The sequence below is a fragment of the Bos indicus x Bos taurus genome, chromosome 18 (assembly GCF_003369695.1).
Source record: "Bos indicus x Bos taurus breed Angus x Brahman F1 hybrid chromosome 18, Bos_hybrid_MaternalHap_v2.0, whole genome shotgun sequence".
Lineage (NCBI taxonomy): Eukaryota > Metazoa > Chordata > Mammalia > Artiodactyla > Bovidae > Bos > Bos indicus x Bos taurus.
The window spans coordinates 19432203-19452559 of record NC_040093.1 but is presented as its reverse complement, the minus strand read 5'-3'; the positions used below and the strand labels follow the sequence as shown (position 1 = coordinate 19452559).

General features: G+C 57.8%; 1 protein-coding gene across 2 annotated transcripts; it reads left to right on the top strand.

Moving 5' to 3' along the window:
- The first annotated feature begins 49 nt into the window (after positions 1-49).
- Positions 50-20220, top strand: KMT2B (lysine methyltransferase 2B). Of its 2 annotated transcripts, XM_027514164.1 has the most exons (37): positions 50-412; positions 1529-1601; positions 1837-3839; positions 4051-4164; positions 4258-4408; positions 4674-4953; positions 5115-5170; positions 5414-5692; positions 5984-6078; positions 6353-6451; positions 6582-6695; positions 6824-6970; positions 7069-7164; positions 7621-7738; positions 8265-8378; positions 8535-8719; positions 8793-8882; positions 8966-9070; positions 9196-9269; positions 9861-9976; positions 10072-10163; positions 10243-10380; positions 11012-11170; positions 11411-11531; positions 11615-11693; positions 11812-11972; positions 12992-13219; positions 13301-14597; positions 14680-14769; positions 14847-14956; positions 18125-18262; positions 18346-18420; positions 18523-18700; positions 19001-19108; positions 19228-19311; positions 19422-19551; positions 19642-20220. In XM_027514164.1, the coding sequence occupies exons 1-37, from the start codon at positions 50-52 to the stop codon at positions 19915-19917; spliced, it is 8136 nt and encodes a 2711-aa protein (XP_027369965.1). In that variant the 3' UTR covers positions 19918-20220. The 2 variants fall into 2 exon arrangements, 1 of the variants encoding a protein (XP_027369965.1); XR_003506319.1 differs by lacking the exon at positions 19642-20220 and having other exon boundaries at positions 18887-19108; positions 19422-19460.
- The last annotated feature ends 137 nt before the right edge of the window (positions 20221-20357 follow it).

The following is a 20357-nucleotide window of genomic DNA, read 5'->3' as shown; positions in this document are numbered from 1 at the left end:
TACGGGCCGCCCCTCCCCCCGCCTCCCCGGCCCCTCTCACGGTGCCAAGATGGCGGCGGCGGCGGGCGGCGGCAGTTGCCCCGGGCCTGGCTCCGCGCGGGGCCGCTTCCCGGGCCGGCCGCGGGGCTCCGGCGGGGGCGGGGGCCGCGGCGGACGGGGCAACGGGGCCGAAAGAGTGCGGGTAGCTCTGCGGCGCGGCGGCGGCGCGGCGGGGCCGGGCGGAGCCGAGCCCGGGGAGGACACGGCCCTGCTCCGTTTGCTGGGACTCCACCGGGGCCTGCGCCGGCTCCGCCGCCTGTGGGCCGGCCCGCGCATTCAGCGGGGCCGGGGCCGGGGTCGGGGCCGGGGCTGGGGCCCGAGCCGGGGCTGCCTGCTGGAGGAGGAGAGCAGTGACGGGGAGTCCGACGATGAGGTGAGGCAGTCGGAGGCGTCCCCAGCGCTGGGCGGGGCGGAGGCTGGGGGCTTCCAGGGGTCTGGGTGGCCCCGAGGGGTGATGTGGGGAAGCGGAGTCCTCAGGGCTTTTGGGGAGGGAAAGGGCCCTGGAAATAGGCAGGGGAGGAGGTAGGTAGGCTGTGCGGAGCTGTCGGTGTAAGAGGCCTCTGAAAGTGGATAGAGAAGCCTGAGCTGCCGCTGAGCACTTCGGCTCGAGGCAGGTCCTGCAGAAGTGTCCTGGGCTGATCCTTCTTGGTAGTTGGCAAAGCCAGGGCTGGAGAGATTTGGGCTAGGAGGCTGTGGGACTGCATGCCCAACCAGTGGTGGTTGACAGCAGAAGCGTGGCTTGAGTGGACGCGGGCTAGGCTGTGGACCTGCAAGCTGCCCCACCCGGCCTCATAAGCTCCGACACATCACATTTCACCAGTGCCCCAATTCTTCTTCCGACTAAAGTGAAGAGAGGGGAGAATGGTGGAGGGCTTCCTCTTGGGGGCAGAGGTGCAAGAGACATGGGACGTAGGTGAGACTGGGTACTCCAGCAGGTCTGAGTTCAATTCAGAATTTATCACCAGTCTCTCAGAAAGGGCTCGAAGGTGTGGGTTGTACTGCTTAGGACGGTTTGTAGCCACCTGAGTGCTCACGGCAGGTCATAATACGATAAACTATTTAATACATGTACATGCACACCCCACTTGAGTGCCCCAATTCCCATTTTTCATTCAGAGAGAAACAACAGCTTGAGAGGGTATAGACAGAGGTTCTACTTTTTTCTGAGTTGGAGGATGAGAGAATATGAGGGTAGTGGCTACTGCCTGACTTAGACCCTGTTCTGTTCCCTTTGAGCCAGTGGACCACTGATGGCTTGTGCTGGTGTGGTCCCAAACTGGGGATGCAATTTCAAAATACATTCTATCTCCATCCCTGGGAAGAGATTGTGTATTTTTGCCTTTCACCTTCTAGTCTTTTTAGTTCATTTGTAAATAGGGATACGTTAAGGGGGAAGCTGGGGATATTCCTCAATATCTGAGTCTCAGGCTAAACAAGGGCTTTAGCACTGATGCTGTTTCTCCCCTCCACCCCTGGTCCCCTAAATCAGGAGTTTCAGGGTTTTCACTCAGATGAAGATGCGGCCTCCAGTTCCCTGCGCTCTGCGCTCCGATCCCAGCGAGGTGAGTGACGGGGAAACTCTACCTCTGTAGCTTTATAGGAATGTTACTCTTGCTTTTTGTGTCAGCTCTGCCCTGCTCTAGAGTCTCTATCAGTTACCAAGTGTGTTCTGTGTCAAAGCCCCAGCTAGGCTGGGCTGTTGGGGAAGCAGACAAGTCAGAGTCCCTGCACTCCTGGAGTCTTCCTCTGTCTGCAGGGCCAGCTTAACCCATCTCCCCACACCTATTCTCCTTTTAGGTCGAGCCCCCCGAGGTCGGGGCCGCAAGCATAAGACGACCCCCCTTCCGCCTCCTCGCCTAGCAGATGTGGCTCCTGCACCCCCAAAGACTCCTGCCCGGAAACGGGGTGAGGAGGGCACAGAACGGATGGTGCAGGCACTGACCGAACTTCTCCGGCGGGCCCAGGCACCCCCAGCCCCCCGGAGCCGGGCATGTGAGTCCTCCACCCCGCGTCGGTCTCGGGGACGGCCCCCAGGACGGCCAGCAGGCCCCTGCAGGAAGAAGCAGCAAGCAGTAGTGGTGGCAGAAGCAGCTGTGACAATCCCCAGACCTGAGCCCCCGCCTCCTGTTGTTCCAGTAAAACACCGAACTGGCAGCTGGAAGTGCAAGGAGGGGCCCGGCCCAGGACCTGGGACCCCCAAGCGTGGAGGACAGTCTGGGCGAGGAGGCCGTGGAGGCAGGGGCCGAGGCCGAGGCCGCCTCCCCCTCGTGATCAAGTTTGTTTCAAAGGCCAAAAAAATGAAGATGGGACAGTTGTCCTTGGGACTTGAATCAGGTCAGGGTCAAGATCAGCATGAGGAAAGCTGGCAGGATGCCCCCCAGGGAAGAGTTGGATCTGGGCAAGGAGAGGGCCCCTGCTGGAGGAAGGAGCAGAAGCTGGAGGAGGAGGGAGAGGAGGAGAAAGAAGAGGAAGATGAGGAGGAAGAGAGAGCTGTAGCTGAGGAAGCAATGGTGCTAGCCGAGGAAAAGGAAGAGGCAAAGCTGCCATCACCACCCCTGACTCCTCCAGCCCCTCCACCTCCTCCATCCCTGCCACCCGCTTCAGCATCTCCTCCATCCCCACTTTGCCCTCCCCCCCCACCTGTCTCTCCTCCACCCCCACCAACCCCTCCACCGCCTCGTGCCCCGGAGGAGCAGGAAGAGTCCCCTCCTCCCGTGGTCCCAGCTACATGCTCGCGAAAGAGGGGCCGGCCTCCCCTAACTCCCAGCCAGCGAGCAGAGCGGGAAGCTGCTCGGGCAGGGCCAGAGGGTACCTCTCCTCCCACTCCAGTCCCCAGCACCGCCACAGGAGGCCCTCTGGAAGACAGCCCTACTGTGGCCCCCAAAAGTACCACCTTTCTGAAGAACATCCGACAGTTTATTATGCCTGTGGTGAGTGCCCGCTCTTCCCGTGTCATCAAGACACCCCGGCGATTTATGGATGAAGACCCCCCCAAGCCCCCAAAGGTGGAGGTCTCACCTACTCTACGGCCTCCCATTGCCACCTCCCCACTGGCCCCCCAGGAACCAGCACCAGCCCCCTCTCCACCCCGTGCCCCAACTCCTCCATCTACCCCAGTCCCACTCCCTGAGAAGAGACGGTCCATCCTAAGGGAACCCACATTTCGCTGGACCTCACTGACCCGGGAACTGCCCCCTCCTCCCCCTGCTCCTCCACCGGCCCCACCCCCACTTCCTGCCCCTGTCACTCCTTCCCGGAGGCCCCTGCTCCTTCGGGCCCCTCAGTTTACCCCAAGTGAAGCCCACCTGAAGATCTACGAATCGGTGCTTACTACTCCTCCTCTTGGGGCCCCTGAAGCCCCTGAGCCAGAGCCTCCTCCTGCCGATGACTCTCCAGCTGAGCCTGAGCCGCGGGCATTGGGCCGCACGAACCACCTCAGCTTGCCTCGATTTGCCCCTGTGGTCGCCACTCCTATTAAGGCTGAGATGCCCTCCCCTGGGGCTCCAGCTCCAAGCAGTGGGCAACAGCCTCACGCTCAGCTGCAGCAGCCCCTACAGGCCTTGCAAACCCAGCTGCTGCCCCCAGCACTACCACCACAGCAGTCACTACTGCAGCCACAGTTACAGCTGCAGCCACCGCCACAGCAGGCGCCACCACTGGAAAAGGCCCGGATTGCAGGCCTGGGGTCCTTACCACTGTCTGGTGTGGAGGAGAAAATGTTCAGTCTCCTCAAGAGAGCCAAGGTGCAGCTAATCAAGATTGACCAGCAGCAGCAGCAGAAAGTGGCGTCTTTGATGCCGGTGAGCATGGTGCTTTGGCCAGGCCCCTGCATCCAGTCACTCAGACTCAATTCTCTGCAGTCCCTTTGCCTCCTGGCTCTCAGGACACCTTCTAGCATTGCAGGGAACCCTCCAAGCCAGTCTTTCCCCTGTCCCCCAGCTTCTTGGGTTCCTTCCCTGGCCCCATTTGTCCTCACTCTCCAGCCTCTGACCCTATTTATTCCCCCACCAGCCCAGCCCTGGAGGGCAGATGGAGGAGGTTGTGGGGACTGTCAAGCAGATCCCAGATAGAGGTTCTGTCAAGTCGGAAGATGAATCAGTGGAAACTAAGAGGGAGAGACCATCGGTATGGAGTGGGAAGAAGGCCCTCTGGGGAAGACTGGCAGAGGGAGTATGAGGGGCAGCTCTCCACAGGTATTCCTGGTTTCTCCTCCCCCAGGGCCCTGAGTCCCCTGTACAAGGCCCCCGCATCAAACATGTCTGCCGTCATGCTGCTGTGGCCCTGGGTCAGGCCCGGGCCATGGTGCCCGAAGACGTCCCCCGCCTCAGCGCTCTCCCTCTCCGGGATCGGCAGGACCTCAATGCGGAGGGTAGGGGCGGGTGTGTTGTGGGGAAGTTTTGACAGCTGTGTCAAATTTGGGGGTGAGTGAAGGAATCAAGAACCTGGGAGAATGGCAGCTGAGTAGGGTCCTTTGGGCCAGGTGGCAAGTGGGTTGGAGTGCTAGATCTTAGAGCAGACTTGGGAGCACCTGGAGCCTGAGCATGGTGGGAAAGTTGAATGGGATCTTGGGGAGGTCAGGGGACCAAGGTAGAACTGTGCTTTGTGGCTCCATTCCCACCTTTCCACTGCACTAGATACATCATCAGCATCTGAGACTGAGAGCGTCCCATCCCAGTCCCAGCCGGGAAAGGTGGAGTCAACAGGGCCCGGGGGAGACTCAGAGCCTGCAGGGTCTGGAGGGACCCTGGCACATGCACCCCGGCGCTCACTGCCCTCCCATCACGGCAAGAAGATGCGGATGGCACGGTGTGGACACTGTCGGGGCTGCCTGCGTGTGCAGGACTGTGGCTCCTGTGTCAACTGCCTGGACAAGCCCAAGTTTGGGGGCCCCAACACCAAGAAGCAGTGCTGTGTGTGAGTAGCTGGGGCGCAGGCTCCGTTCCCACCCATGGTTGTCAGTCACCCAGGCCTCCTGCCCCAGCAGAGCAGTGGGATTGGCATCCTTGTGGAGAGCTTCCTCTCTTCCCCCAGACCACCAGTCCCCTACCCTGGTGACGTGCTGCTCCCCTCCCCAGATACCGGAAGTGTGACAAGATAGAGGCTCGGAAGATGGAACGGCTGGCCAAAAAAGGTAACGAAGCTTGAGCAGCATTTCTTTACACAGTCTTACTGAGATGCATGCTGTAGAGGAAACCACGTCTTTCTCTGCTCTCCTCCCTTTGTCTTTGCAGTCCACCACCTTTGTCGTTTTCCCATCGTGCACTTCTGTATCTCCTGTGCTTGTTCTCTTCTGCGCTTTTTTCTGGCTTTTCTCCATCCTACTGTCCAAGTCCTTGGCTGAGCTCAGATCTTACTAAGTCCCCTGTTCCCACAGGCCGGACGATAGTGAAGACGCTGTTGCCCTGGGATTCCGATGAATCTCCTGAGGCCTCCCCTGGTCCTCCAGGCCCACGCCGGGGGGCGGGAGCTGGGGGGCCCCGGGAGGAGGTGGTGGCCCCCCCGGGGCCCGAGGAGCAGGACTCCTTCCTACTGCAGCGCAAGTCAGCCCGGCGCTGCGTCAAACAGCGACCCTCCTATGATATATTCGAGGACTCGGATGACTCAGACCCCGGGGGTCCCCCTGCTCCTCGGCGTCGGACCCCCCGGGAGAACGGTATGAATTGTTTGCTTTCGGTATCAGTCCTGTGTGTGGAAGGGTTAGGACTCCCCAACCCAAGGCTCTGTCAGTCTCCAGGAGAGTGACTGAGTGAAGAGAAGGGCAGTTTTAGTGGGCAGGGAGAACGGGTGCGGGAGGTTTTCAGTAGTTATTGAACAAGGCTCAAGTCGTCATCATGGACCTGGGCTCGTTAAAGGCCTGGGGATCTGGAAATCACATGGGGGTGGTCGAGGAGGGGGGATGGGGCAGAGAAGAGGGGGATCCTCACCACTCCTGTGTCCTGCCTAGAGCTGCCAGTGCCAGAACCAGAGGAGCAGAGTCGGCCCCGCAAACCCACCCTGCAGCCTGTGTTGCAGCTCAAGGCCCGAAGGCGCCTGGACAAGGTCAGCATAGCCCCCACACCAAGAACCTGAGCCCTTTGTGAGGTGTGGCTCCATCCCAAGGAGCTTCCTGGCAAGTCAGGGTCACAGGCTCACCTGAGTGATATAGTGTCTCTATGTCAGAGGACAGGCCCTGCGTGGGTGAAGCAGGCATCTCTCTGTGGAAGGCCAAGTAGAGTCTAGGCAAAAGGCAGGGTGGCGTAGGCTGGGGAGAGGGCAGTGAGAAGTTGGTAAATGGTGGGGCTGCAGCCCTCTTAGCACCACTGTCCCTCCCTAGGATGCTTTGGCCCCTGGCCCTTTTGCCTCTTTTCCCAATGGCTGGACTGGAAAACAAAAGTCTCCAGATGGTGTGCACCGGGTTCGTGTGGATTTTAAGGTATGGCACAGGGTGGTGGGCACTGTGCTGGGAAGAAACGTGTTGGTTACGAATGAGAACCTTGGGCTTTAAGTTTGGATCTTGCTGTGTTCCTGGCTGCTCTCTGATTCTGCATCTTCTCTTCCCTCAGGAGGATTGTGACCTGGAGAACGTGTGGCTGATGGGTGGCCTAAGTGTACTCACCTCCGTGCCAGGGGGACCACCCATGGTGTGCTTGCTGTGTGCCAGCAAAGGCCTGCATGAGGTTGGATCCCTTTCCCCTCAAGTCTCCATTAGCCCTGACTGCCTGGTGTTTGGGCCCTTTAAAGAGGGTCACCCTCCCTGGCCTCCTGGCCCCTCACTCTGCCCATTGTTCACTCTCCCCACTCCTAGTTGGTGTTCTGCCAGGTCTGCTGTGACCCTTTCCACCCATTCTGCCTGGAGGAGGCCGAGCGGCCCCTGCCCCAACATCATGACACTTGGTGCTGCCGCCGCTGCAAGTTTTGCCACGTCTGTGGGCGCAAAGGCCGGGGATCCAAGGTTTGGGCACAAGGGCCATGGCAGTGGCCGCATGGAGGAGAGGGGTGTCTCTGAGCCGGTAGGTTTTACCATTACTGTCTTTCTCTGATATCCTGCAGCACCTCCTGGAGTGTGAGCGCTGCCGCCATGCTTACCACCCAGCCTGTCTGGGGCCCAGCTACCCAACCCGAGCCACACGCAAACGGCGCCACTGGGTGAGAGATGAGGCCCCCTCCCCTGGCTTTGGAGCTCTAATTAATGCCGCCACCACCCCAGGATTGCTCTAGGCCAGGGCTCTTGGGGGTGGGAAGGTGGAGGTCCTCTTAAGAGTTTGATAAACATCACATGTCCTCTTCAAGAATTTTGCACAGATAAGATTTCTGTGCAGAATTTATATGTAATGGTTTTACAGGCTCATGGATTCCGTAGTCCCCAGTTCACAGCCCCCTGCTGTAGCCTCATCTCTTCCGTCTCTGCGAGTCTCCACACTTCATCTCTCTCCTTCCCTGCTTCTTTCCCTCTCCATCCTCCGCTTCACCTCTCCTGCACACCTGTTCTCCTTACCCATCCTTCTGCATCTGTCTCCTGCCCACTCGTCTTTGCCCCTACCCACTTCACGCTGCTCCAGCCTGGTGTCTGGTTCTCCCCCTAACATTGCCCTGTCCCCCCAGATCTGCTCAGCCTGCGTGCGATGTAAGAGCTGTGGGGCGACTCCAGGCAAGAACTGGGACGTCGAGTGGTCGGGAGATTACAGCCTCTGCCCCAGGTGCACCCAGCTCTTTGAGAAAGGTGGGGACCTGGCAGGGGACCGGGGCCCCGGGGGCCACCGGGGAGTGGGCCAGGTTTCTAGACAAGCATTTGGAAGAGATTCTCTCTGCTAGTATTTCTCCACTCTGTTCTCCTCTGGAGCCTTTCTTTCCATTCAAAGTACTCTTTTGTAGGAGCCTATCTAGTACTTAAGAGAGGGACACGGCTCCTCTGAGGGCAGTGGGAGTGGAGGGCTTGGACCCCACCCTCATGGTGGTCCCGGAAGTACCTCCTAGAACCTTAAGTCTCCGCTGAGCTCTCTGAAGACCTGGGCTTCCTCGTTGGCTCAAGCAGCAGGTTTAGCAAGGCTCTTTGCGTTGTGAGCCCTTGGGGCTGCAGAGTTAGGAGAGCATCCTTATCTTTAGCCATCCTTTGGGGCATGGTAGGGCCCCAAGTTGGGCAGGACAGGGCAGCTCGTGCAGCAGTCGTGGGCCAGCTGGCCTCCATGCCAGGCTGCTGAGGGCAGCTCATGGCACCAACCCCTCTGACTTGCCTCTTCTTGCTCTAGGAAACTACTGCCCGATCTGCACACGCTGCTATGAAGACAATGACTACGAGAGCAAGATGATGCAGTGTGCACAATGTGACCACTGGGTGCATGCCAAGTGTGAGGGGCTCTCGGGTGAGTGGACGGAAGACTGGGGTGTGGCCTCAGCCCTGTCCTGCCCCTTGCCACAGGCTCTCAGAGGACAGCGAAATGTTCTTAGTGACCTGGGGCGGTTTGAGAACTTCCATGTCACTGAAACCATTTTTCTTTTTCCTGCCCTGGCCATTCTAGATGAAGACTACGAGATCCTTTCAGGGCTGCCAGACTCGGTGCTGTACACCTGTGGGCCATGTGCTGGGGCCACACACCCTCGCTGGCGAGAGGCCCTGAGTGGGGCCCTACAGGGGGGCCTGCGCCAGGTGCTTCAGGGCCTGCTGAGCTCCAAGGTGGCAGGCCCACTGCTGCTGTGCACCCAGGTCTGCGGGCCCGGATGACTGGACGGGAGGGGCCCAGCCCAGCACGAGCCCTGCTGACTTCCCCTCTTTGCAGTGTGGGCAGGAAGGACAGCAGCTACACCCAGGGCCCTGTGATCTGCACGCTGTGAGGCGGCGCTTCGAGGAGGGCCACTACAAGTCTGTGGTGAGTGGGACACTGAGGAGCCGCTGCGTGCCTGGGGGAGAGGATTGGGGTGGGGGCTCGGGTCCTGACAAACCCCCTTACAGCACAGCTTCATGGAGGACGTGGTGGGCATCCTGATGAGGCACTCTGAGGAAGGAGAGATGCTGGAGCGCCGGGCTGGAGGCCAGACCAAGGGGCTCCTACTGAAGGTGAGCTCTTTGGGGGCTGCCCTCAGGGTGGCTTGCATGGTAGCAGGGAAGAGAGAGTGGGTTCCTGCCCCCACCACCTCTCCTGGGGAAGATAGTTCTTCTCATCCTGTTAACCTGCTCCCCAGCTGCTAGAGTCTGCGTTCGGCTGGTTCGACGCCCACGACCCCAAGTACTGGCGACGGAGTACCCGGCTGCCGAAGTGAGCAAGACTGGGTAGCAGGAGGGGAACCAGGGAGTGAGGGCAAAGGCAGGGGCACCTGGGAATCCGGGGTCCAGCTGGACTGAGAATAGACAAGGAGCAGGGTTAGGGTCTTGGAGGGCATGGGACCAGGATGAGAGTCCCCAGTGGTTCTAGATGAGCAGAGACTCAGATTGTGTGGTTAATTCTTTCTTTGGCTGTACATTATGCAAGGTGGTGCTGGGGACAGCAGTGGGCAAGCCATGTTTGGGGGGTTAGGCAGGCACTGATAACCTGGACAGTTAGGGCTTTGATGGGGAGGCCCAGGGGCTGTGGGAGCTCAGAGGAGGTGCCTGCCTAGGAGCCTCAGGCCTGAGGCTTTCAGAGAAATGACATCTAAGCTGAAAAGTGGAGGAGACATATTTTGGGCATGAAGAACAATATTTTATGTGGCAAAGGTGGCACGAGAGGGTCTGGCTTGTTTGGAAGGCTGAGAGAAGTTTCACATAGAGGACAGAGGGGGTCATGGCATAATCAGGTTGATATTACGGGTGGGCCCCAGTCCAGCACCCCTCGATAGATGTGTCAGAGGCTGACCCTGCCTGTCCACAGCGGAGTCCTTCCCAATGCGGTGTTGCCCCCATCCCTGGACCACGTCTATGCTCAGTGGAGGCAGCAGGAACCAGAGACCCCAGAATCAGGGCAGCCTCCAGGCGATCCCTCAACAGGTACTGGGCAGTTGGGGCTAGAAGCTTGATCGCTTAGTTGGTGGGCCAGGCTCCAGGTCCTCATTCTTGGACCGTCCTTCCCAAACCCCTACCAGCTTTCCAGGGCAAGGATTCAGCTGCTTTCTCACACCTGGAGGACCCCCGTCAGTGTGCACTCTGCCTCAAATACGGGGATGCGGACTCTAAGGTGAGGGCTACTGCATGAAGACCCAGGTTGTAGGGTCTGGTCTCTGACTCCTCCCCTCACACCACGACTCTGCCCCCAGGAGGCGGGACGGCTCCTGTACATTGGGCAGAATGAGTGGACACACGTCAACTGTGCCATTTGGTCAGCCGAAGTGTTTGAAGAAAACGATGGCTCCCTCAAGAACGTGCATGCTGCTGTGGCTCGAGGGAGGCAGATGGTGAGGGCGCGGGCCTGAAGAGGGGGCAGTTCTCGGGGACTGGGGTGGGGTCCAACTGTAGTAGAGACAGCTCTGGTTTCACAGTCTCTGCCACAGCTTGTCCTTGGTGCCTCTTCTGGCTGTCCAGGACTCTAGTGCTGCAGCGAAAGCAAGTCTTTTCCTATTTGTGCTCTCTGGCTTAATGTGGGCCTGAAGCCTCGGAGACTAAAAGTTAGATGATCTCCTGTTACTAAGCTTGTGTGGCATTTACCTCTTACTGCATCCCTGTGAGGTGAGGTACTGCGTGGGAACCCCCACTCTGTGCGGTGCCGCCAGCTCACCCTCAGGAAGCAGGATGAGAGAGACCTGCCACAGCGGGCAGATGCAAGGGTTCAGTGAAGTAATACGGGCTCCGCGTTAGAACAGTGTGAGGAAACCTTAGCTCCTGTTGTTTTTCTTCCCGCTGCAACTCTGATTCAAGGAGTCTGCGCTTGTTTTGATGAATGCCTGGGCCTGGATGCCACTGGTGGGGAGTAATGTGCTGTTGTTCTGTGAGGTGCTAGGCTCGGCAGGGGCCCAAGAAGTCTTTGAGGACAGCGATGCTGGGTGTCAGGCCCTGGCTTCCTCGCTTAGCAGCCCCTTCTGCCCATAGCGCTGTGAACTCTGCCTGAAGCCTGGTGCCACAGTGGGCTGCTGCCTTTCCTCCTGCCTCAGCAACTTCCACTTCATGTGCGCCCGGGCCAGCTACTGCATCTTCCAGGATGACAAGAAAGTGTTCTGCCAGAAGCACACAGACCTGTTGGATGGCAAGGTGGGCCCTCACTTTGGGGACACAGTGCCCCACTCTCGCTCTCTCCTTCCTCTCAAGGAGCCCCGTAGCCCCTCGGGCCTCACCCAGCTGCTTCTTAGTATCTCTTCCTTGTTCCCTTACCCTCCGCCCCCAGTGCTTTAGTCAAGCCCCTTGACTAACCAGTCTGTGGAGTGAGCCTTCCCTCACATCCCCCTCACCCCCTCACCAATCCAGCAACCCCATTTGCCACCCACCTCCCAGGAGATCGTGAACCCTGACGGTTTTGATGTTCTCCGCCGAGTCTACGTGGACTTTGAGGGCATCAATTTCAAGCGAAAGTTCTTGACGGGGCTTGAACCTGATGCCATCAATGTACTAATTGGTAAGCAGCTTGCTTTCTCCCCTCATCTTCCTGACCCTGCCTAGGCCCGCTCTCCTGACCTCTCCCACCCACCTGTACCATAGGCTCCATCCGGATCGACTCCTTGGGCACTCTGTCTGACCTCTCAGACTGTGAGGGACGGCTCTTCCCCATTGGCTACCAGTGAGCAACCCAAGGGGCGTTGGTGGGGCTGGGGGCTTCCAGGGCTGGATCTTGTTTCCCAGGTTGTCCTGACCCTTTTGTCCCACACGCCACCTCCCCCCACCTCCCCCCGCCCCAGGTGCTCCCGTCTGTACTGGAGCACAGTGGATGCTCGGCGGCGCTGCTGGTATCGGTGCCGGATCCTGGAGTATCGGCCATGGGGGCCAAGGGAAGAGCCGGTTCACCTGGAGGCAGCAGAAGAGAACCAGACCATTGTGCACAGTCCTGCCCCTTGCTCAGGTACGGCCTTGGAGCGCACGCATTTTCCTCCCTGAGTGCTGCCCTCCGCAAACAGCTACCCATCAAGCGTTGTTCTCCTGTGCCCTAATGGAATCCCAGGATGTTTGCCATTGTTCTGTTTGTTGTGGTGGTGGTAGCTTAAGATTAACTTCATGCCTGGAAGTGAGGAGAGAGTTAGGTGCGCCCTAACTGCTTGTGAGGGTGGCAGCTTCTGGACAAATGTAAGGAGCATTTATGGCCACCTGACTTGGGGCTCCGTCCTTGTGTTATGCTCCCCACAGCCCCTTGTAAAAGGGAAAAGCTCCTTTGTACATCCTAGAAAGGGCATAGTGGTGGAGCCAGGATTCAACCCTAGATCTGCTCATTTCCCAAACTCACACCTTCCCCTCCATGCTAGCGCTTAGGGCCGGTTGGCAGGAAGCACAGAATGGGCTCAAGGACTGGTAGAGAAGAGAGGTCCTGGTGGGCCCAGTGGGAGGAGGGAGAGATGTGGATCATGCTTGTGGGCAAGGTGTTTGTTCTGGGTTGGAGCACAACATGGAAAGAGGGTACGGCCATCCTGGCTGGAAACACCGGAGTATTGGGAGGAGGCAGCAGAGATCACCTTGTACAGATTGGGTGGAGCCAGGTAATGGGGCACCACAAGCGCCAGGATGGGGTGGATGCGTTTGATGTGGCTGGGATATGCAGCGCAAGTAAGAAAGTGGTAGGGCTGGCCGTGCTGGAGGGAGGGCAGTACCCTGAATGGGTACTGAATCTGGGAGGGAACAGCAGGCATCCAGGAAGTGAGGAAATGGCAAAGGATGGGTCACAAAGGGACTCTGAGCCAGGTGTATGGGGAGGTTTTGCAGAAGTCAGAGAGGTCTGAGACCTGGGCCATGACTGGGAACGCAAGCACCTTGTGCCCAGGTCAAGGGCCAGACGGAGGTGTGGGTGCCTCAAAAGAATGAAAGGTGTGTGAGCAGAGGCTTTCACAAGGAGCCCCCGCCACCCACGATCCCATTCTCTTGCCTCTCTAGAGCCCCCAGATCATGTGGACCCCCCGCCAGATACAGATGCCCTTATCCCTAGAGCTCCTGAGCACCACCCACCCGTTCAGAACCCGGACCCCCCACCTCGGCTGGATCCAAGCAGCGCCCCTCCTCCAGCCCCCCGCTCCTTCTCGGGGGCTCGAATCAAAGTGCCCAACTACTCACCATCCCGGAGGCCCTTGGGGGGTGTGTCCTTTGGACCCCTGCCCTCGCCTGGTGTGTACCTGGAAGTCCTGGGGAGGGGTGGGGCAGGGTGAGGCAGGAACTCCTGGCTGACACCGACCCTTCCCCCTACAGGAAGTCCATCTTCTCTGACCCACCACATCCCTACGGTGGGAGACCCGGACTTCCCAGCTCCCCCGAGACGCTCCCGTCGCCCCAGCCCTCTGGCTTCCAGGCTGCCACCTTCACGGCGGGCCTCTCCCCCTCTCAGAACCTCTCCTCAGCTCAGGGTGCCCCCTCCTACCTCAGTCGTTAGAGCCCTCACACCTACCTCAGGGGAGCTGGCTCCCCCAAGCCGGGCCCCGTCTCCTCCACCACCCCCTGAAGACCTGGGCCCAGACTTTGAGGACATGGAGGTGGTGTCAGGACTGAGTGCTGCTGACCTGGACTTTGCGGCCAGCCTGCTGGGGACTGAGCCCTTCCAGGAAGAGATTGTGGCTGCGGGGGCCGGGGGGAGCAGCCACGGGGGCCTGGGGGACAGCTCAGAGGAGGAGGCCGGCCCCACCCCCCGCTACGTCCACTTCCCCGTGACTGTGGTGTCCGGCCCTGCCCTGGCCCCTGGTGCCCTCCCCGGAGCCCCCCGCATTGAACAGCTGGATGGAGTGGATGATGGCACCGACAGCGAGGCCGAGGCAGTCCAGCAGCCTCGGGGCCAGGGGACTCCTACTTCAGGGCCAGGAGCAGGCCGGGCGGGGGTCATCGGGGCTGCAGGGGACAGGGCCCGACCTCCCGAGGACTTGCCGTCAGAAATTGTGGATTTTGTGTTGAAGAACCTAGGGGGCCCTGGGGAGGGCGGTGCTGGACCCAGAGAGGAGCCCCTTCCCCCAGCACCTCCCCTGGCCAATGGCAGCCAGCCCCCTCAGGGCCTGCCCCCTAACCCAGCTGACCCCACCCGGACGTTTGCCTGGCTCCCTGGACCCCCAGGGGTCCGGGTATTGAGCCTGGGCCCTGCCCCTGAGCCCCCGAAACCTGCCGCATCCAAGATCATCCTCGTCAACAAGCTGGGGCAGGTGTTTGTAAAGATGGCGGGGGAGGGTGAACCTGTCTCACCTCCAGTGAAGCCACCGCCTCTGCCCCCTCCCATGCCCCCCACGGCCCCCACTTCCTGGACTCTGCCCCCAGGACCCCTGCTGGGTGTGTTGCCAGTGGTAGGGGTGGTCCGCCCTGCCCCGCCCCCACCCCCCCCCCCATTGACGCTGGTGTTGAGCAGTGGGCCCCCCAGCCCACCCCGCCAGGCCATCCGTGTCAAAAGGGTGTCCACCTTCTCTGGCCGTTCTCCACCAGCGCCTCCACCCAGCAAGACTCCCCGGCTGGAGGAAGATGGAGAGTCCTTGGAAGACCCCCCCCAGGGTCCAGGGCCTTGTGGCAGTGGGTGAGTGAGTGGCCAGGCTGTGGAGTGGGAGAGAGGTGGGCAGGGGAAGGCAGTTAGCCTTCTTACGGTGCCCCTACCCCAGGTTCAGCCGAGTGAGGATGAAAACGCCCACCGTGCGTGGAGTTCTCGACCTGGATGATTCTGGGGAGCTCACTGCGGAGGAAAGCCCGAGGTGAGTGGCCAGCCTCCTTTCCCTGGAGGCTCTGGTACCGCTGTCCTTTCCTCCTTCTGACAGGTCTCTTCTCACAGGCCCCTTCAGGACCGGTCCCCTCTGCTGCCACTTCCCGAAGGTGGTCCTCCCCGGGCCCCTGATGGTCCCCCTGACCTGCTGCTTGAGTCCCAGTGGCACCACTACTCAGGTGAGGACCAGCCTCTCTCTCTCACTGCCTCCCTCCGCCATTCTTGTCTCAGCTGAATAACTGACATACACAATTGGTCCACTTTAAACACTCCCTGGGTATTGCACATTGCACACTCAAAGTGGATACAAGCCTGAGGTGGGGTGCTACGGTTGCAGAGATACCCTTAGGAGCTTGTGGCCTGTGGCAGAAACAGACACATGCCTGTCCATTGTCCCCAAGAGGTCAAAGAAGGGCTTCAGAACTTCGTGTGCCAGGGTCAGAGGGTTAGGTAAGGTACCTAGTAAAGCCAAAGATGGGGTTCTGGGGATCATTCAGAAAGGGTTCAGCCCACTTGAGACCCAGAGGAAGGGCAAGAGCAGTAGGGAAATCAGAGGAGAGTGGTGTCCAGAGGCTCAGGGAAGGCAGTAGTCGGTCATCCCAACTGCTGCAGAGGCCACCATGCACATGGGGTCTGGGAAAGGTGTACTGTCTGTGCAGGTAGCACAGGGTGGGGAAGATGTGTCAGAGTCCAAAACTGAAGACAGTGGGTGATGAGGAAGCCAGAACAAAGCCCAGGCACCTCACCAAAAAGCTCAGCTGAGAGTCTTGGGTTGGGGGAGAGGGTGGGACAGACTTACAGGGGTTTTGTGTGAGGGCTGTGAAAGCAAAGGCAAGAAGGAAGTTGAATGGGACTCATGGATGGAAAAGGAGGTGGGAGGAGGTGTGGCAGTCAGGTTTGAATTGGAGACCCCTGAGACAGAGAGAAGGACACGAGGAAGGTGTACAGGCATATCTCGTTTTATTGCCCTTCAGTTATCAACATTTTTTACAAATTGAAGGTTTGTGGAAACCCTGCATGGAGCAAGTCTTATCAGTGTCATTTTTCCAACAGTATTTGCTCACTTTGTGTCTCTGTGTCACACTTTGGTAATTTTCATAATACTTCAAACTTTTTCATTATCTGTTACGGTGATCTGTGATCAGTGATCTTTGCTGTTACTATTGCAAGAAGATTACAACTTGATGAAAGCTCAGATGATGGTTAGCATATTTTAGTGATGATTAAGGTATGTACATTGTTTTTTTAGCCATAATTCTGTTGCACTTTCAAGAGACTACAATGTAGTGTAAACATAACTTTTATATGCCCTTGGAAACCCAAAAGATTTGTTGACTTGCTTTATTTCAGTATTTACCCTAATGCGGTGGTCCGGAACCGAACCCGCAATATCTCCGAGTTATGCCTGTACTTGCAGAGATAATGAGACATCAGGATGCAGGATGGGGCACTTGAAGCAGTTCTGGCTGATGGACTCAGTGAAGCTGGAAGGGCAGTGCTCTGCTGGTCATGGAGGGCAGGGGGAGAGGGAGTGGGCTCCAGCCGAGTAAGCTGGTAATTGAGCAGCCCAAGGCTCAGAATTTCTTGTGGCCCCAGTCCTGTTGGGATGTGTGGATTTTCTCCATTATGTAGAGCTCAACTGCTGAGTAAGGAAGTGGAATGAAGTAGACTGAGACTGTTTAGCTGAAAGGCTACTTACAGGGGTCAGAGATGGTGTAAGGAGGTGGTAGTGACCGTGACAGACAGGTCCCTGCCCATAGGGACCAGACACATTTTGCTAGAGGAAACCGACATGTAATTAGCAAGTGTACTTCAGCTTAGAATGAGCGCTGTGAGAAAGAAGCCAGTGAGAGAGTGCCTGGGCGAGGCCTGTGTCTACAGACTGGTCTGTGTAGTTGTGTTCAGGGAACAGAATGGAAGTGAGGGTGGAGAAAGGCGGAAGAAGTCAGAGAAGGACCCTGGGGCACTTGGAGGCTTGGAGATGATGTGGGTCACACAGCAAGAGTTAGGTTTAGTCTTGCTTAGGGCCAGAGGGTGGGCATATGGGCAGGTTGGCCCAAAGAAGTTATGTGGGGAAGAAAGTATGGCCATGTGAGTCCTGCCTCTCCTAAAATGTGCTCCATTCAAAACATTTGCCCCCATCCCACTCATCCTAGGTACAGTGGTCGGGCCTCAGTTCACATCCTGCTTGAGCCAATAGCATCATTTGGTGCACGGATCCCTCCCTTCTTGAAGCACGTCCTTTTCCTGGCTTCCAGCCCTCTCCTCCCCTCCAGTTGTGGCTCATTGTTCTAGTCTGTCAACTTTGGTGTGTCCCAGGACCCTGGCCTTGACTTCTCTATCTCCACTTACCCCTAAGTGCTCTTGTCTATCTTCCTGGCTCTAAATCCTATCTCTAATTCTGGTAGCTCCCAAATTGCTAGCCAGGCTCCTATATCCTGCTGCCCGCCTGCCATCTCTGCCACAAGTTGAAAGGGGAGGTTTTCTAAGAGGGATCTCTGACTCAGTGTGTCTTAAACTGAGTTCTTGACTTTAACTACAAACTTGTTTCTCCCTTACCTTTACTGCTTCAATCAGTGGCCGTTGTATCCTTCCAGTTGTTTAGACTCCACATTTGGAGTTGTCCTTGACTCTCCTCTTTCTCACATCCACATCACCTATGTTAGCTAGGCCTGTCTGTTGTAGCTTTAAATTCTTTAGCCCTTGAGAAGTCCCTTGTAGTGTACATATGCTTGATTCTGTGAGTATGGGCTTTCTATAATACTATATTGGTAATCTTTGCAGAAATGGGGTGCACATTAAAAAATTGTTGTTTAGTCAATAAGTCATGTCTACCTCTTTTGCGACCCCATGGCCTATACTCCAGCAGGCTCCTGTGTCCATGGGATTTTTCAGACAAGAATACTGGAGTGGGTTGCCGTTTCCTTCTCCAGAGGATCATCCCAACCCAGGGATTGAACATGCATCTCCTGCTTGGCAGGCAGATTCTTTACCACTGAGCTAACCTTAACCCTAACCCTAGCCCACTTAAAAAAACACATGTGCAAAAGTTCTCCAGTATTTTAAATTTTGTGTGAGATTCAGAAGAATGAGGAGTAGATGGGCATTTGTGACAGACTGAATTTGAGTGAGCTGTGAACATGTCCTACAGAAAAGGGACCGTAGGCCCTTTAGAAGACGTAATGTCCATTCTGTAGGATTCATTGGGCAGATATTGCAAGAGGAAGGCCATTAAATCTAGTAACTGTGCTTGTACCCGAGGAGGAAGGGAAGGCAGAGGGGAGCCAGGGACGTTTGAGTCAAGGAAGGGTGACCCTCCCCAACTCTGATCTGCTCCCTGGGACCAGGTGAGGCTTCAAGCTCCGAGGAAGAGCCTCCATCCCCAGAGGACAAAGAGAACCAGGCCCCTAAACGGGCTGGCCCACACCTGCGTTTCGAGATCAGCAGTGAGGATGGGTTCAGCGTGGAGGCAGAGAGCTTGGAAGGTGAGTTGGAGATAGTGTTGACAGGGAGGGGAGATGTTCCATAGAACATTATCCTGACAGCTCTGGCCCTGCCCTCTCCCCAGGGGCATGGAGAACTCTGATTGAGAAGGTGCAAGAGGCCCGAGGGCATGCCCGGCTCAGACATCTCTCCTTCAGTGGTAACTGAGGGGGTCCACAGGGATGCTGGGAGCTGGGATGACTCCCAGTTGACAGGATGGGCCTCCGACATGACCAATGTGTCTTCACCGTTGACTCCCCAGGAATGAGTGGGGCAAGGCTCCTGGGCATCCACCATGATGCTGTCATCTTCCTGGCAGAGCAGCTGCCCGGGGCTCAGCGCTGCCAGCACTACAAGTTCCGCTACCACCAGCAGGGAGAGGGCCAGGAGGAGCCACCCCTGAATCCCCATGGGGCAGCCCGCGCTGAGGTCTATCTCCGGTGAGAGGTCTGGGGTGTGGTGCCTGGGTCCGGGTAGCCCTAGAGGAGTTCTCAAGGGTGGAAATTCAGTCTGCACAGATTGGAAACTGAGGTCTGAGGAGAAGACACTAGGCTACTCCAGAAGTTGTTTCTGGAGACCACATCAGAATGAACCCCGTCTCTTCCTTTTTGCTGTGTCTTCAATAGTAGCAGTATTCTTCCTGCCCCACCAGCAGCAGGCCCAGGCCAAAGAATAGATGGGTAGCATCTTCCTGAGAGAATGGCTACGAACCTCCCTCCTTTCCTCCCTCCCACCTGCAGCAAGTGCACCTTTGACATGTTCAACTTCCTGGCCTCCCAGCACCGGGTGCTTCCTGAGGGAGCCACCTGTGATGAGGAAGAGGACGAGGTGCAGCTCAGGTCAACCAGGTATGGGGGGCAGGCCAGGGTGTGCTGGGGGTGGTCTGGAAGGGCCCAAAAGAGGGTAATCAGGGCAAGAGAAGTCATTTCTGGGTACCAGCCTGTGTGACACTGCCATCCCCCACCAGACGTGCCACCAGTCTGGAGCTGCCCATGGCCATGCGCTTTCGCCACCTCAAGAAGACATCCAAAGAGGCTGTGGGTGTCTACAGGTTCGTGGGGTTGTGGGGAGGATGCCCCTGGGTGGACAGGCAGGTGCCCTGGTCAGGGGCTGCCTTGGTTCTGTCCCCCTGACCTCCCCCTTGCCCATCCTACCCTGCAGATCTGCCATCCACGGGCGGGGCCTGTTCTGTAAGCGCAACATCGATGCCGGCGAGATGGTCATCGAGTACTCTGGTATTGTTATTCGCTCTGTGCTGACTGACAAGCGGGAGAAGTTCTATGATGGGAAGGTAGGCTCTGCCAGGCCATGGGAATGAGGCAGCTGAAACAGGGCGGTCCATGGGAACAGAGCCTCTGACGTCCCCACCCTGTCCCTGTAGGGCATTGGGTGCTACATGTTCCGCATGGATGACTTTGACGTGGTGGACGCCACCATGCATGGCAATGCCGCCCGCTTCATCAACCACTCGTGTGAGCCCAATTGCTTCTCTCGAGTCATCCATGTGGAGGGCCAGAAGCACATCGTCATCTTCGCCCTGCGCCGCATCCTGCGTGGTGAGGAGCTCACCTATGACTACAAGTTCCCCATTGAGGATGCCAGCAACAAGCTGCCCTGCAACTGTGGCGCCAAGCGCTGCCGTCGCTTCCTTAACTGAAGCAGTAGCTGCCTGCCACTCCCCCCGCTGCCATCTTGCCCCTAGCCTGGGGGCTCCCTCGTCCCTCCCAGAGCATCTCACCCCCACCCTCATGTTCAGGGTGGATGTGGGCATGCAGGTGGCGAGGGCCCTGCCTCCACCCCTCCAGCCCACCCAGCAATCGCCCCCTTCTTGCCCTGGGGGCCCAGGATGTAGATATTGTACAAAAGTTTCTAAATCCCTTCTTTTCTATGCACTTTTTTATTTAAGGGGGTGGGATCCCAGGTGGGAACCTCCCCACAATAAAGTCTGTCAATGTTTGGAGAGGTCGTCTTCCATTTGTATGGTGCTAGGGACAGGTAGGACCTCCTGTTTCTCTGTGCCCCACACCCATCCTGAGCCAGGGAAACCTGTCAGCCTGAACAGGTAGGTAAGAGGGCATGGTTCAGAACTAGAATTGT